We start from the raw sequence: 15,961 nt of genomic DNA, 5'->3' as shown, positions 1-15,961 counted from the left end.
GGATATAAAAGCAAGAGGCAAGATCAAGGCGCAATGTTATGATGAAATAAGAGAGTAAAGTATGTCCCAATAGTATGCCTACTGCATCCTAACTAGATTATTTTTATCGTCGGATGTAGTATGTAGGATAGAAAAAAGAAAGAGTATGAGATTCGGAACGCAACCTAAGTTTTAGCTTATTTTAAGTTTTGCTTATATTTTTTACATTTTTACAGTGTTTAATATTTACCTTTGCCGCATTGTAAATCGTCTCGTGTTGCTCCTCAGGCGTTGCAGTGTGCCTCCTGTGCTCAATCTCACTTACTAAAAATTCGGCACAACTTTAACTTTATGGAATTCTTAGTATACAGAACTCAAAACATGAAGTTACGTAAACATATGAATGATAAGTTATCTGAGCAAAATATAATTCATTTGCGCAAATGCAGTTTTCATACAAAATTAACAAAAACATCTAGTGTAGACAGCTGCCTTGAAAATGTTAAGTTTTCCTAACGTTTGGTTAAATCCTTTTTCGTGGGGGCGCTCCGGTGGCGTAGTGGATAGAGCGTGTACCATATCGGCTCCGGCCTTCGTTGCAGTGGTCGCGGGTTCAAATCCGACCCGTGGACCTTTACTGCAGGTCATCCCCCCTCTCTCTCTCTCTCTCTCTCTCTCTCTCTCTCTCTCTCTCTCTCTGTCTCTCTCTGTCTCTCCATTTCAACCCTGTACTGTCTAATAAAGCTTGAAACAAATGCCAAAAAATAATCTTTAATTTTTTTTATTATTTCTCCTCAGGTGTGGCGCTGTGCCCCCTGTGCCCCTGCTCTCCTGTCCCCCTCTCGGCCCTCGTGGTTCAGACGGGTCAGAACGTTACGTTGGTCTGTAACGGGACGTCCCAAACTGACATCAGTGAAATGACCTGGTACCGACTTCACACTGATCAACTGCTGCCTCTCTTCACTGTCACACCGACTAGACTAAGAAAACATACTAATACAGTCGAACAACACACGGAAAATGAGCGAATTATCATCACAGGAGATCCTAGTAACAAAGAAAACAGCCCGTTAACTACTGACAAACAATCGGTCGACTTTCACACGGAAAATGAGCGTATTTTCATCACAGGAGACGAGGAGAGAGAGTTGGAGATCCGTTCAGTGGAGGAGCAGGACAGTGGGATGTATTTCTGCACGTGGAAGTCTGAAGGAAAACTGACTGTTGAGAGAGGAATCCACCTGGCTGTAGATGGTAAGATAGAATCAAGATGGACGGACGGACGGACGGACGGACAGACAGATAGATAGATAGATAGATAATTTTTATTACAGACTCTAAGTCCAGATACAAAAGAACATAAAACAATACAAACAGCGACGACAACAACAACAACATACAAGGTTGTCTAGCAACCCCCTATTAAAAGACACTTATACCAGTGTTTCCAGAGCAGTGATGTGTAACGTGTGGCACTAAATGCAATGTTCGTCAGTTCCAAAACAATCAGATTTTCTGAGTTATTCAAACGGCAGATGAACTTAAACATGATAGATAGATAGATAGATAGATAGATAGATAGATAGATAGATAGATAGATAGATAGATAGATAGATAGATAGATAGATAGATAGATAGATAGATAGATAATCCTACAGACCGGGAGCTAAATGTTGTTGTCATATCTCAAAGGTGCTTTATATCATCCCAATGTTTTATATATTTTTCAATCAATTTGTCCCTAAAAACTTTGTTTCATAATAGATTGGATTTATATAGCGCTTTTCAAGGCACTCAAAGGTCTTTACAGGGTTCCAGGTTCCATTCATTCACACACAGTCATACTGGTGGTGGTAAACTACCATAGTAGCCACAGCTGCCCTGGGGCAGACTGACGGAAGCGTGGCTGCCATTCAGCGCCTACGGCCCCTCAGACCACCACCTCAAACATACAGCAGTCATACACATTCACACCAGGCAAGGTGGGTGAAGAGTCTTGCCCAAGGACACAACAACCATGACACTATAAGACACTGTGTCTCAGTTGGTAGAGCGGGTCGGCCGATGATTATTACGATTTCGACTATACAGGTCTAATCTAAATGAAAAGCTAGTATCAAAAGTTTATTAGTTATGTCCTATCAAACTCATATTAACCAACTTGTGGCACAATGCTTTAATTGTCTATCATTCCTCTATAAAGAAAACTCTCCGCTCGCGATAGTCCCCTGTAAGAGACGCGAACCCCGGCCTCCTTGTTTAAAAGCGCGGCATTTACCCTCTAGACTAACCTGAGTTTTACGTCTAAATAAAGTACAATGTCCAATATATAACACTGTGTTTAAAAATCCCTATTTTATCAGAGTCACCTCTGCTTATAATAAGGTCGACCTCCGCTAAACTATAAACCTTTTCTAATATTGTTATCAGAAAATCCTTCTCCCGTGTTCACGGAAGGTTTCAATATTGTGTATAAGTTATTAGAAACTTATTTTGTAACCCACCCTCCTAATAAAATAGAACAAATATACTATTTTCAGAATATAAACATCTAGTTTAATCTGGGAAGGTATTTATGACCTATTCCTTTAGTTTTAAAGATTAGGTGTATCAACATATTCTCTCCTTACAGAGAAGTTAGTTGTATGAAGTTGTGTGTGTTTTAAATCAGTAATGTGCCGTCGTGTAGAATCAAATCTTACCTCCCCAGGGACGAAACCATCTCTTTGAAGAAAAACCACTATACCTAAAGTCCTTCTGTTCCAGTTATAAACTAATTCACAACTGAGGCTTTACAACATTTAAGGGATTTTATTTACAAAATACAAGAGAGTATAGATAATACATAAAATGGACCAGAAAGGAAAAGAAAAGAGGGTGTATGCCTATAACTCATTTAATAGAGTTAGTTTGACTTGGTTCTCGTTTCTAAATTTGTTGTAACTCTTGAAACAATATCCAAACACTTGCGTGCCTGTACATATCATTCCCCGAGCTATGAAACATCATGAATTACAAGGAGTTAGACAGATATTGTACAACATGGCGGTATACACTAGCGAGTACAAGTCCCAGTGGCTATGGGCTCCATATGACCATCAATATCAGTCTATCCCTTTGCAGAAATTACAGTGAGTTAAACAGACACTATACACATGGCGGTACGCACTAGCACGCACAAGTCCCAGTGGCTACAGGCTCCATATAACCATTAGTGTCCATCTAACCCCCTGCATCTCAGTCCGTTTTTCTAGTTCTAAAAAATTCTTGATCAAGTCATTCTTAGTGTCAAGAGGTTCACAGATGTGTTTTTAAAAGACTTTGCCTCTAAGTACTTTGGAGTATTTTGGACTCACAAAGTTTTTCTAAGTTTTTCTTCTGCCTCCATGGTTAAAGAGACAGATAGAGTCTGCTGGAACAGAGAGTAACACACAAAAAGCGGCCCCAAAAAGCCTCAAAAAAGCATCAAAAAGCCCTATCATCTTCAAAACCGGCTCTTATATAGTGATCTGAGGACCAATGAGACTTGGGAGAGAGGGAGGAGTGAAAAAGGCACAGCTGTTTGGGGGAACCCCGGTAGCCCCCTCCCTCTACTCCTTACTATGGCCATATAAGGTCCTTCCCCCTACTCACTTCCTATGGCCCTATGGTCCTCCTCCTTCCTCTGGTCAGAGGAGTATTTACATTCTATTCTGTTTCATTAAACATTTCCTACTTTTACGTATGACAAAAAGAAATACAAATGTCACAATATATGCACAAGTAAAAAGTTACATCACGTTCAATTATCACTTCATGATCAAAGGGTTGGAGGTTCGATCCCCGCCCTGCCACTTGTGTCATAGTTGTTGTGTCCTTGGGCAAGACACTTCACCCACCTTGCCTCGTGTGAATGTCGATAGTTAGCCTGCTGCTATCGGTGTATGAATGTGTGTGTGAATGGTAACGTGGGAAAGGAAAACGGGTCTCCCTTGCAAAAGAGTCTCCGGTCTCAATGGGATTTACCTGTATGAATAAAGGTTAAAAAAAAAAAGTTTGATTCTTTAAGAGTCTTCATTGAAAGCTATTAATTGATCATTAGCTAAAACATCTATTTGTGTTGTTGGCGTCTGTAGGACTTGACGGGGACTCTGCCGGTCAGCCATGTTGGAGTGTGGCGATCTGTGTCCTTCCTTCTCTACTCTCCCTCTGCCTCGTGATCATCGCTGGAGTCTACCTGTGCTCAGGTGTGTGTGTGTGTGTGTGTGTGTGTGTGTCTGTCTGTCTGTCTGTCTGTCTGTCTGTCTGTCTGTCTGTCTGTGTGAGTGAGTGAGTGAGTGAGTGAGTGAGTGAGTGAGTGAGTGAGTGAGTGAGTGAGTGAGTGAGTGAGTGAGTGAGTGAGTGAGTGAGTGAGTGAGTGAGTGAGTGAGTGAGTGAGTGAGTGAGTGAGCGAGCGAGTGAGTGAGTGAGTGTATATGCAAATTTGCTCACTGTATATGTACATTTCCTTCTCAAAACAAAAATGTAGATGGTGGATACAGCCAGAGATCCCATAATACAATTTTTTTTTTAAAGTACATTAATACACCTGTGAAAACCGTGCTAAAGACAATCTGTGTTCAAATAAAAATCTAATTAAAGTATTAGCAAGGACAATTCAATTAAAATCAACTGAAATTAACTTATTTAAAATGAAAATTAGAATGATTTATTTTCACAAAATGTTTGACAATAATTTGTTCTTTATTGAGAGAAAGAGACTATCACTAACAAACCACTGGATGGCAGCAAAGGTCATTTTTCCCACAGTCTTTAATGGCACTTGAACACATCATGTAGAGAGCTGTTATTGTTCAGTGTGTTTACTTATGAAAGCACCACACACATTCAACACACATCAACACTAAAACTATAGTAGAACAAATCATCCCCAATGTTAAATAGATTTTTATATACAGTTTAATACTCAGAGGAAGATACATTATAAAGTGTGTCAGTTACAGGGTCAATATTGCATAACACATGACTTCATAGGTCCAGAGAAAAAGTAACAAAAAATCACTCAAGATGTTGAAATTGGTGTTGAGTGTTTTTTTCATTTTTGTTTTCATTTTCGAAAAAAAATTATTTTTCAAATTACGATTCCATACATTCATACATCTTATTTTTTAATAACCATAACAAACAATAGTAGTTTTACATTTTTCTTTCTCACTTTATGATTATGAATACATACATTTTTGTAATCTATCAAGCTTGCATGGATCAAAAACTACCCGTTTTAGACTCATGAACTATTGCTTTGATTAAATCAAACTAAATTGAGTATTAAATAATCGTGAGACCCCTAGTTAAAATATAAGAAAAAAAAAGGTGTTTCCATAACTACAACCTAAACAAAACATACTGGGTTGTTTGCGAGTCTGGAGCTGTTTAGAAATAACTCTATAATAGGTTTAACTCATTTATCTTTTATTCACTCGCTCACTCTGGCTTGAGCAGCATGCCGTACGGGCGGATAGACTCCTGTACGATGGCCCTGGTCTGGACGTCCGTGCTGCCTTCAGGGACATACCAGTTATCATGGCATTATGACTAGAATAGTATAAAATGGCCTAGCGATAACGACAACAAATAACCCCCAAAAAATTAGAATTTAATTGTGACATTAACATCTTAAATCAAAACTAAATTTAGGATTAAATAATTGTGAGACCCCCTAGTTTAAATGTAAGATAAAAGGTAAGAAGGATAAACATGTATTTTCTAACTCTTACAACCTAAACAAAACATACTGGAGGTTTGTGAGTCTGGAGCTGTTTTGTTGATTTCATCAGCGGGTTATTTTATTTGTGATCATTTTTTCCGTAGTAGCTAACACACCTCACTCTGGCTTGAGCAGCATGCCGTACGGGCGGATAGACTCCTGTACGATGGCCCTGGTCTGGACGTCCGTGCTGCCTTCAGGGACGTACACTAACCACACGTCCTCTCTCTGGCACGTCTGTCTCTTCTCCGGGTTGATGCGATTCTGCAGAATGACTTTGTACGTCTTTCCGTCGACTTTGGACTTGAACCTTTTGCAGTGTTTCTCGGCGGTTTTCACGTCCGGCGTTGAGTAAACGCCTCGGCCCCTCGTCTCCCCGGTAACAAGAGAGGCAGCCGCGGCATCCAGGAAACTATGGGGGGGGGGGGGGGGCGGGGGGAATAAAATGTTTCGTTTAGGCTTTATTTTACAAAATAGATCTACGTGTGGGCGTATGTAAAACCGGCAACAAAAAATAAATAAATAAAAATCATAGATAATTTTTTTTCAATAAATTATTTATTTTTAAATCATACAAAAACATATTTTAACCCGGGCTCTTCAGTGGGCCCGAGCTGTTGAGCAGTGTGTATCATTTTTTATTGTAGCCTAAGTTTGATAAGTGTCTTAAGGCTACGTGTGAACTCATGTAAAACCACCAAAATAGAAGAAAAAAAAAAGAAAAAGAAACAGAAAATAATAGAAAATTGACCTGGGCTCTAATGCCAAATAATCGAACTAAAAGAAAAAGTAAAAATTAAATAAGTAAAATCATACTAAAGAAAGCAAAAATAAAGAAAGAAAGAAAGAAAGAAAGAAAGAAAGAAAGAAAGAAAGAAAGAAAGAAAGAAAGAAAGAAAGAAAGAAAGAAAGAAAGAAAGAAGTAAAAAAAATAAAAATAAACATAGAATAGAATAGGATAGGGGGCCAGGCTAGTTTTATAAGCGTCTATTTAACCTAGCTGTGTTTTGTCTACATGTGAACTTAATGTAAAACTGGAAAAATAATTTAAAAAATAGAGTCTATGCTTTGTATTTAAGTGAAAAAGTGAAGAAAAAAAATTCAAACAATAAAAAAATTAAAATTAAATAAAAAAAATTAAATAAAATCATAAAAAAAAAAGTTTAAAAAAAGTTTAGAAAAAACAAGTAAAAAAAATAGTAAATAGTAAATAATAGTAAAATAAAAACATAGAAAAATCAATCAGTCATATAATACTCACCCTGGCTCTGCATTGGGCTCCAGCTGTCCGGCGGTGAGTATGACCCCCAGTGATCCGTCCATGGTGTGTCCGTGGTAGCAGACGGGCCAGGCGCTGTGCCCCGTGCCCAGCCACCCCTCTCCTCCGTCATACCTCTGGACCACGCGCAGCGCAGAGCGACTCCAACCGCACGGCCGGGAGTAACGCTCGGACCCACGCAGGAAGGTTTTGTCGCCGTCCTGCAGAGAGAGAGGGGATGGGGGGGGGGGGGGGGGGCGTGGGGGGGGGGAGAGAGAGTGTTCATAATGTATACAATGTTCATTTGGGTATTTTGTATTGCCTGATTTATTCGACTAATTGTGTTTTTATTTACATTTTTTATTCTGCTTTGGCAACATTGTTTTTTAAAACTTGCATGCCAATAAAGCCCAATTGAATTGAATTGAGAGAGAGAGAGGGGGGGGAGGAAAAATAATAGCCCCTAATTGACTCATGTGTATAGCAGCTTTCATACATGACATGTAGCTCAAAGGGCTTTACAAGCTTCACATTAAAGGTGGAGAACGCTTGTTGTCAAAATCATTTTTGTCAAAATCAGTGAATATCTCCTCAAGATCTGCTACCTGTCTGTAACGATAGAAAAGCCAGTGTTAATCCACAGCCTAGGCTCTGTAAACTGGTATGTAAACAAAGGGGGCCCCACCTTATAAAGCAACATGCTCGTTTACAGAGCCTAGGCTGTGTATTACATGTGGATTATTTTCCAGCGCACACACAATACAGACAGGTAGCGGATCATGAGGAGATATTCACTGATTTTGAAAACAAACGTTCTCCAAAATCGCTGACTACCCCTTTAACTGGGGGTCAACAAGTTCACAGCTGAACAGGCTATCAAGTTATTTACATCACCCTCAGGCCATTCAAAACATGCTCTCCCAAATGTCTCCCTCCCTTACTCACTGACTTATTATTAACTCAACCCCTCTCTCTCTCTTTCTCTCTGTCTGTCTGTCTGTGTCTGTCTGTCTGTCTGTCTGTCTGTCTGTCTGTCTGTCTGTCTGTCACTCCTCCTCTCTCTCTCTCTACACAGCACAAACAAATAATCACCCACACACACAACCACAGAGAGAGAGAGAGAGAAAGACACACACACACACACACACACACACACACACACACACACACACACACACACACACACACACACTCACCCCCCCCCCCCCCACACACACACACACACACAATCAGAGAGAGAGAGACACACACACACACACACACACACACACAAACACACGCCTATCTAAACTGCTGAGTCATACCCACCACCACATAACCTTTCCTAACCTTTGCACCTCTCACCTTGACGTTGGTGAAATCGTAGTCGAACTGCGTGTGAAAGAAATCATCTGGATTAACCTTAACCGTGGTCCTGAGGCTCTGTGGACTGGGCCGGCCCGCTTCCAGAGCCAGGGGGGAACTGTACATATCATGGTCGTCCAAATCACTCAACGACAGCGTTCCCAAACTCGGATATTCCAGTTCTTTAAAGCCTTCCTTTTTGTAGAATTCTTTCAGCGCTACAATGTTGACAAAGTCCTGCGCAGTTAGTTGAGAAACCCCGTTCGTTTGCTCAACGTTACAGCCGGACAGACAAGACAAGGCCTCAAGTAATAGCTGGGTGTCAGGCATGTTGCTAAGTTAACTCCTCCTAACCTGAAGAAATAATTAAAAAACTAAAAAAGTTGACCCCTACCTTAAAAAAGAATTAAAGCTCTATCTATCTAACTCATTAACTAAGTATTTCTTTGCTATGTTGGCTTGTTTTTCCTTGAAGAAAAGGCAGAGAAGACAGAGAAGACAGAGAAGACAGTGTGTCTGCCGGCAGAAGCCTTGGCAAAAACAACTGAGCCTGTTTAGTTTCACTTTCATACTTTTACTTTCACTTCCGGGCTGGGAGTGTGTTTATGAGAAGACACACAGACAGACAGACAGACAGACAGACAGACAGACAGACAGACAGACGGACGGACGGACGGACAGACACACACACACACACACAGACAGACAGACAGACAGACAGACAGACAGACAGACAGACAGACAGACAGACAGACATACAGACAGACATACACACACACATATACAGACACACACATATACAGACACACACACACACACACACACACACACAGACAGACAGACAGACAGACAGACAGACAGACAGACAGACACACACACACTAGCACACAGACACAGGCTGCTCTGGTGAAATGAGGGCTGGGGCTTATGTGTGGACGTGTGTGTGGACAACTATTCATTGAGTCACACAGTCAACTTATTTGTTTTAAGGAACAGACAGACAGACATGCAGACAGACAGACATGCAGACAGACAGACGGACAGACAGACACACACACACACACACACACACACACACACACACACACACACACACACACACACACACACACATTTGGAATGGAAGACTGGAATATGTTTTTTATCAGTCTAACCTGTTTGATCACCTTGTCTCTGCAGGTAAATCACCTGTTTGCTGCTGTAACTCAGAGAGAGGCAACATGAGGGTGACTGAGGTATGTCTGTCTGTCTGTCTGTCTGTCTGTCTGTCTGTCTGTCTGTCTGTCTGTCTGTCTGTCTGTCTGTCTGTCTGTCTGTCTGTCTGTCTGTCCGTCTGTCTGTGTGTCTATCTATCTATCTATCTATCTGTCTGTCTGTCTGTCTGTCTGTCTGTCTGTCTGTCTGTCTGTCTGTCTGTCTGTGTGTGTCTATCTATCTATCTATCTGTCTGTCTGTCTGTCTGTCTGTCTGTCTGTCTGTCTGTCTGTCTGTCTGTCTGTCTGTCTGTCTGTCTGTCTGTCTGTCTATCTATCTATCTATCTATCTATCTATCTATCTATCTATCTATCTGTCTGTCTGTCTGTCTGTCTGTCTGTCTGTCTGTCTGTCTGTCTGTCTGTCTGTCTGTCTGTCTGTCTGTCTGTCTGTCTGTCTGTCTGTCTGTCTGTCTGTCTATCTATCTATCTATTCATCTATCTGTCTCTCTGTCTGTCTCTATGCAGGACGTATCGTTGCATTATTCCAGTGTGAGATATGCTGATAAGCCCCGCCCCCATGTCCGAGGAGAAGGCTCCGGATTGGTGGAAAACGACGTCACTTACTCTGCAGTGATGACACGCAAGAACCCAAACAGATCACATGACCACAGATAATACAACTCTTTGATTTCTTTTTTTTTTTTATAATTTTATTTTAACTGCATTTTTGAATGGTACTTCTTTTTATATTTGATTACCCAGAACAACTCTTTGTGTTTTATATATATATATATATGTTTTTACTATTTTAAACTCAAATGTTTGAATGAATTTCTTATGCTATTGTGTAAACTATAATCACTCTTTAAACCCGCAGTGTGTAGAATTTTGGGTTTTACTTCCTAGCAGATTTTGTAGAAAGTAATTATAATATCCATAAGTACATTTAATTTAGTGCATAATAGCTGAACAAAAATGTTTTTAATTATTATTTTTTCCCTTAGAAAGGGTCTCATATATGTCCATATTTCTGCATATTTTGGACCAAGGCCTAGTGCCGCCATCTTGAAAGTGTCATAGTTGGAATGTCATCAGGTGCATTGTTTAAAATGTAGAATTGTTCTTGTCCTTGAAGGCCACTGTAGCTTCTGTTATTATTCTAAAGGGTTGAGGTTACCCAGGGAGCGCTGCATTCTAGAACTTTGTAGAACTTTCTTGATGATGTCATATTACACACTGCACCTTTAAGGCAGGAGACTGCAGGTTAAAAATAAATATTTTTGTATTACAATTATTTCTGAAATAAATGAAAAAATATTTTTTTGTTTTGTTTATATAAGTTGTTACGTGTTTATTTCTTCTGTGGTCTGGTGATGATAGAAGAGTTGATGACATTGTGTGTGTGTGTGTGTGTGTGTGTGTGTGTGTGTGTGTGTGTGTGTGTGTACCCCTTTACTTTACTCAAATAACCAATCAGAGTCCAATTATACAAATTATCTTTTTATATAATAGTTTATTTAATATATTCTTGTCTCTTTGTCAGCTTATTGTACATTTGCATTGTGTTTGTGTATTGTAATTTTACTCGACATCATAGTAAATGAGGTTCACCCCTCAATTGATCTTTCGAGGATAAATAAGGAAAAAATTCAAATGAAAAAATATGATTCATTTATAATTAGATTTACAAATAACACCCTCCTGTCTGGTGCCGGGGATCGAACCAGCGACCTTGTGGTTACTATAGTCGGCCCCCTTTCCTCTCTTGGACATCCTATTTCTTGTGTGGTCTAGTGATTATAGAGGAGTAGATAACGTTGTGTGTGTTTAGGTATGTGCGTGTGTGTGCGTGTGTGTGTGTGTGTGTGTGTGTGTTTAGGTCTATGGTTTCGGTGTTTAGGTATGTGTGTGTGTGTGTGTCTGTCTATCTGTCTGTGTGTGTGTGTGTGTGTGTGTGTGTCTATCTGTGTGTGTGTGTGTGTGTGTGTTTATTTCTTGTGTGGCCTGGTGATGATGGAGGAGTAGATGACAGTGTGTGTGTTGGTGTCAGGCTCTGCTCTGCTCTCTCTCTCTCTCCAGGTGTGTCGGCCGAGAGAGGCGTAGTGTAAACACTCATCGGGAGGGGCTGAGGGCACCGCCAATACAGCGTACTCTGAAGACAGACAGGCAGGGAGAGAGAGAGACAGGCAGGGAGACAGGGAGAGAGAGAGACAGGGAGGGAGAGAGAGAGACAGGGAGGGAGAGAGAGAGACAGGGAGGGAGGGAGAGAGGGAGGGAGGGAGAGAGACAGGGAGGGAGAGAGAGAGACAGGGAGGGAGAGAGAGAGACAGGGAGGGAAGGAGAGACAGACAGGCAGGCAGGGAGAGAGACAGGCAGGGAGACAGAGAGAGAGAGAGAGACAGGGAGGGAGGGAGGGAGAGAGAGAGGGAGGGAAGGAGGGAGAGAAGGAGGGAGAGAGAGGGAGGGAGAGGGAGGGAGAGAGAGAGAGACAGGGAGAGAGAGAGGGAGGGAGGGAGAGAGAGAGGGAGGGAGGGAGGGAGGGAGAGAGAGGGAGGGAGAGAGAGAGACAGGGAGGGAGAGAGAGAGACAGGGAGGGAGAGAGGGAGGGAGAGAGAGAGGGAGGGAGAGAGGGAGAGAGAGAGAGGGAGAGAGAGAGACAGGGAGGGAGAGACACGGAGAGAGACAGGGAGGGAGGGAGGGAGAGAGAGAAAGAGAGAGAGGGAGGGAGAGAGAGAGGGAGAGAGAGAGAGACAGGGAGGGAGAGAGGGAGGGAAAGAGAGAGAGGGAGAGAGAGACAGGGAGGGAGGGAGACACAGGGAGGGAGGGAGAGACAGGGAGAGAGAGACAGGCAGGGAGGGAGAGAGACAGGGAGGGAGGGAGGGAGAGAGACAGGGAGGGAGAGAGAGAGACAGGCAGGGAGAGAGACAGGGAGGGAGAGAGGGAGGGAGAGAGAGACAGGGAGGGAGACAGGGAGGGAGAGAGACAGACAGGGAGAGAGAGACAGGGAGGGAGAGAGGGAGGGAGAGAGACAGAGACAGGGAGGGGGAGAGAGGGAGAGAGAGACAGGGAGGGAGACAGACAGAGAGAGAGAGGGAGGGAGAGAGGGAGGGAGGGAGGGAGGGACAGGGAGGGAGACAGGGAGAGACAGGGAGAGAGGGAGGGAGGGAGACAGGGAGAGCGAGAGAGAGAGGGAGGGAAGGAGGGACAGGGAGGGAGGGAGGGAGAGAGAGAGAGACAGACACACACACAGACAGACAGATAGGGAGAGAGAGAGAGACAGACACACAGACAGGCAGACAGAAAGAGAGGGAGAGAGAGAGAGAGACAGGCAAACGGACAGACAGATAGGGAGAGAGACAGACAGACAGACATATATTATAAAAATCCATGAGCCATCACTGAAGGCTTCACCTCATGTAGATGCACCGACAGTGTTGTTGTAATGACTCAGAATTCCTCATGGGGGCGACAGAAGTTCACTGTCTAATTCAGACCTGATTATTGACGTGACCATAAATACTGAGTATGACATAGTTACCAGTTTGTCTGCTGGCCGGTTTCCATGGCTGCAGCTCTGTGACGTCATGCGTCTTAGCTTCTGTAAACGAAACAGAAAAAAACGTTTATATCACTGAGGAATGGACGCTTTTTAACTTGAAAATGTCAAAAAAAATAGAATAAATTTGTCGATTTTGTCGCGTGATGAAAATTTATCGACTGAATGATTTGTTGATTAAATTACCTACGGATACATAGACAAAAGTAAAACATTTAGAAATAAGTTTATAAAAAATAAATAATAATAATAATAATAATAATAATAATAATAATAATAATAATAATAATAATAATAATACAATTAAAATGTAAGAAATTAAATAATAAGAAAAAAAATAATTAAAAAAATTAAAAAATACATAAAAAAATTAAAAATAAATAAATCGAAAAATAAATAGAAACTATACAAAAGCAATTAAACCAAACATTTAAAAAACAAGCATGAGTTTATAAACATTTGAAATGATCTTAATAAACCAACTGTAGAATACTGTCTGGTTACCTGCATGTTTCTTCTTCTTCTTGCATTTGATGCTCGTCAGGAGAACACAGAGGGACGCCGTGAGGAGAATCATCAAACACAACCCGACCACCGCCGCTAAGAGGAGGACTAGAGAGAGAGACAGGGAGGGAGGGAGAGACAGACAGGGAGAGAGGGAGGGAGGGAGAGAGAGGGACAGGGAGAGAGAGACAGGGAGGGAGGGAAACAGGGAGGGAGGGAGAGACAGACAGGGAGGGAGGGAGACAGACAGACAGACAGACAGACAGACAGGGAGGGAGGGAGGGAGGGAGAGACAGACAGACAGACAGGGAGGGAGGGAGGGAGACAGACAGACAGACAGGGAGGGAGGGAGACAGACAGACAGACAGACAGACAGACAGACAGACAGACAGACAGACAGACAGACAGACAGACAGACAGACAGACAGACAGACAGACAGACAGAGAAGAGAATCATTAAACCCAACCCGACCACCGCAGCTAACAGCAGGACTAAAGAGAGAGAGGGAGGATGGATAGATAGAGGGAGGGAGGGAGAGAGAGAGAGAGAGAGAGAAAGGAAGACTTACTTTGACATTATTACATAATTTACAGTTATATGCCTTCTAATTTGTAATTTATGCATGTATAGAGAGAGCGAGAGAGAGAGAGGGGGGGTGAATGGATGGATAGATAGATAGATAGATAGACAGACAGACAGACAGACAGACAGACGCTGACCGACCTTTCCCCGGCCGCTCCTCCTCCGTCTTTGTCTCCTTCGTTTCAACCTCATCTGACAAACACAACACACTGTCACACTCATGGTCCATAAGACATACAGCATCATTGTTTTCCTGTTCATACATATATGTTGCGTTCCGAATCTCCTCCTCTTTCTTTTTTCTATTCTACATACTACATCCGACGATAAAAATAATCTAGTTAGGATGCAGTAGGCATACTATTGGGACATACTTTACTCTCTTATTTCATCATAACATTGCGCCTTGATCTTGCCTCTTGCTTTTATATCCGTCTCATCCCCGTTTGTTTTCATATGGAGGCTTCGTCGATGTGACGTCACTTCACGTGCGCACTGGATTGTGGGTCAGAATCGCCCAAATAGGATGCACTTTTCAACACTAACAATCTTGGCCGCATGAAGTAGGACATCCGGGTACTTCTAACCATCCTAAATCTGGCCACAAGAATCGGGACATCCTAAATCTTTTTTCTACATACTATATAGTAGAAAGTATGCGATTCGGAACGCAACCATACTTTCTACACTGAAGTTAAAGGGAATTCCATTTAATTTTTTAAATTTTTTTAAGATATTTTTTTGGCATTTTTATGCTTTATTGATAGTGTAGAGACAGAGGTGAAATGGGGCAGAGAGGGGAGTGACATGCAGAAAACGACCGCGGGCTGGAATCGAACCCGGGTCCGCTGCTGAGCTAAGGGCGCCCCCGGAAATACCTGTTTTGGTTACAGCAGTTGTTCTTGACGTGGCGGTGGTTTCCTGGATGCTGGTTGGCCTCGGCTGCTCTGATGATTTAAAACAAGGAAGAGGCTTATTCAGCGTTATTACATCAGATTTAGCGTAAGCAAGCTGTCCCGCTCTGAGCCGCTCCGACCCGACCCGCTCTACTCAGTGGAAACGAGGCAATAGATAATAATAATAATAATGTATTGGATTTATATAGCGCTTTTCAAGGCACTCAAAGCTCTTTACAGGGTTCCAGGTTCCATTCATTCACACACAGTCATACTGGTGGTGGTAAACTACAACAGTAGCCACAGCTGCCCTGGGACAGACTGACGGAAGCGTGGCTGCCATTCAGCGCCTACGGCCCCTCAGACCACCACCTCAAACATACAGCAATCATACACATTCACACCAGGCGAGGTGGGTGAAGTGTCTTGCCCAAGGACACAACAACCATGACACAGGTGGCAGAGTGGGGATCGAACCGCCAACCCGCTCTACCACCTGAGCCACGGTCGCCCCAGATACAGATAGATAGATAGATAGATAGATAGATAGATCGATAGATAGATAGATAGATAGATAGATAGATAGATAGATAGATAGATAGATAGATAGATAGATAGATAGATAGATAGATAGATAGATAGATAGATAGATAGATAGATAGATAGATAGATAGATAAGCAGACAGACAGACAGATAGATAGACAGATAGAATGTAAACCCACCTGTCAGTACAGTAACATTGGCCTGGACCTTTGTATTGCACTGATATTGTCCTGCGTCCTCTGGCTGGAGGTTTAGGATGTGTAGTGTCTGGTCGTGGTAGCTCAGTCTCCCTCCGTCTCTCTCTGCCTTCAAAGCAAATCAAATCACTTTTATTTCTACAACCCAATATCACAAA

At 42.2% G+C, this 15,961-nt stretch overlaps 2 protein-coding genes across 2 annotated transcripts in view; one reads left to right on the top strand and one right to left on the bottom strand.

The window, feature by feature from the left end:
* LOC307264023 (uncharacterized protein) overlaps positions 1–10,277 on the top strand; it is a gene marked incomplete at its 5' end in the record, with an annotated part of 11,421 nt that extends 1,144 nt beyond the window's left edge. The window contains 4 exons of the mRNA XM_080045348.1: positions 778–1,233; positions 4,095–4,205; positions 9,507–9,562; positions 10,049–10,277. Of these exons, the coding sequence (XP_079901474.1) occupies positions 778–1,233; positions 4,095–4,205; positions 9,507–9,562; positions 10,049–10,198 (773 nt within the window). The 3' untranslated portion in view covers positions 10,199–10,277. The remainder of the gene's footprint in view (positions 1–777; positions 1,234–4,094; positions 4,206–9,506; positions 9,563–10,048) is intronic.
* On the bottom strand, positions 4,881–8,852 carry LOC307264340 (uncharacterized protein). Its single transcript, XM_080045731.1, has 3 exons — positions 8,328–8,852; positions 6,987–7,204; positions 4,881–6,137 (listed from the first exon to the last, which is right to left on the bottom strand). The coding sequence occupies exons 1-3, from the start codon at positions 8,655–8,657 to the stop codon at positions 5,843–5,845; spliced, it is 843 nt and encodes a 280-aa protein (XP_079901857.1). The 5' UTR covers positions 8,658–8,852; the 3' UTR covers positions 4,881–5,842.
* Positions 10,278–15,961: the final 5,684 nt, after the last annotated feature.

This window comes from Ammodytes marinus (genome assembly GCF_949987685.1).
Source record: "Ammodytes marinus genome assembly, chromosome: 17".
NCBI classification, from domain to species: Eukaryota; Metazoa; Chordata; class Actinopteri; order Uranoscopiformes; family Ammodytidae; genus Ammodytes; species Ammodytes marinus.
Note: the sequence above shows the minus strand (reverse complement) of the source record. Positions and strands in the feature narration are given on the sequence as shown.

Coding starts and splice junctions, on each gene's coding strand:
- LOC307264340 (XM_080045731.1), bottom strand. CDS start 8,657: ATGCCTGACACCCAGCTATTACTTGAGGCCTTGTCTTGTCTGTCCGGC. Junction 7,205..8,327: donor ACGATTTCACCAACGTCAAG/GTGAGAGGTGCA, acceptor CTCTCTCTGCAG/GACGGCGACAAAACCTTCCT. Junction 6,138..6,986: donor GAGCCCAATGCAGAGCCAGG/GTGAGTATTATA, acceptor CCCCCCCCATAG/TTTCCTGGATGCCGCGGCTG.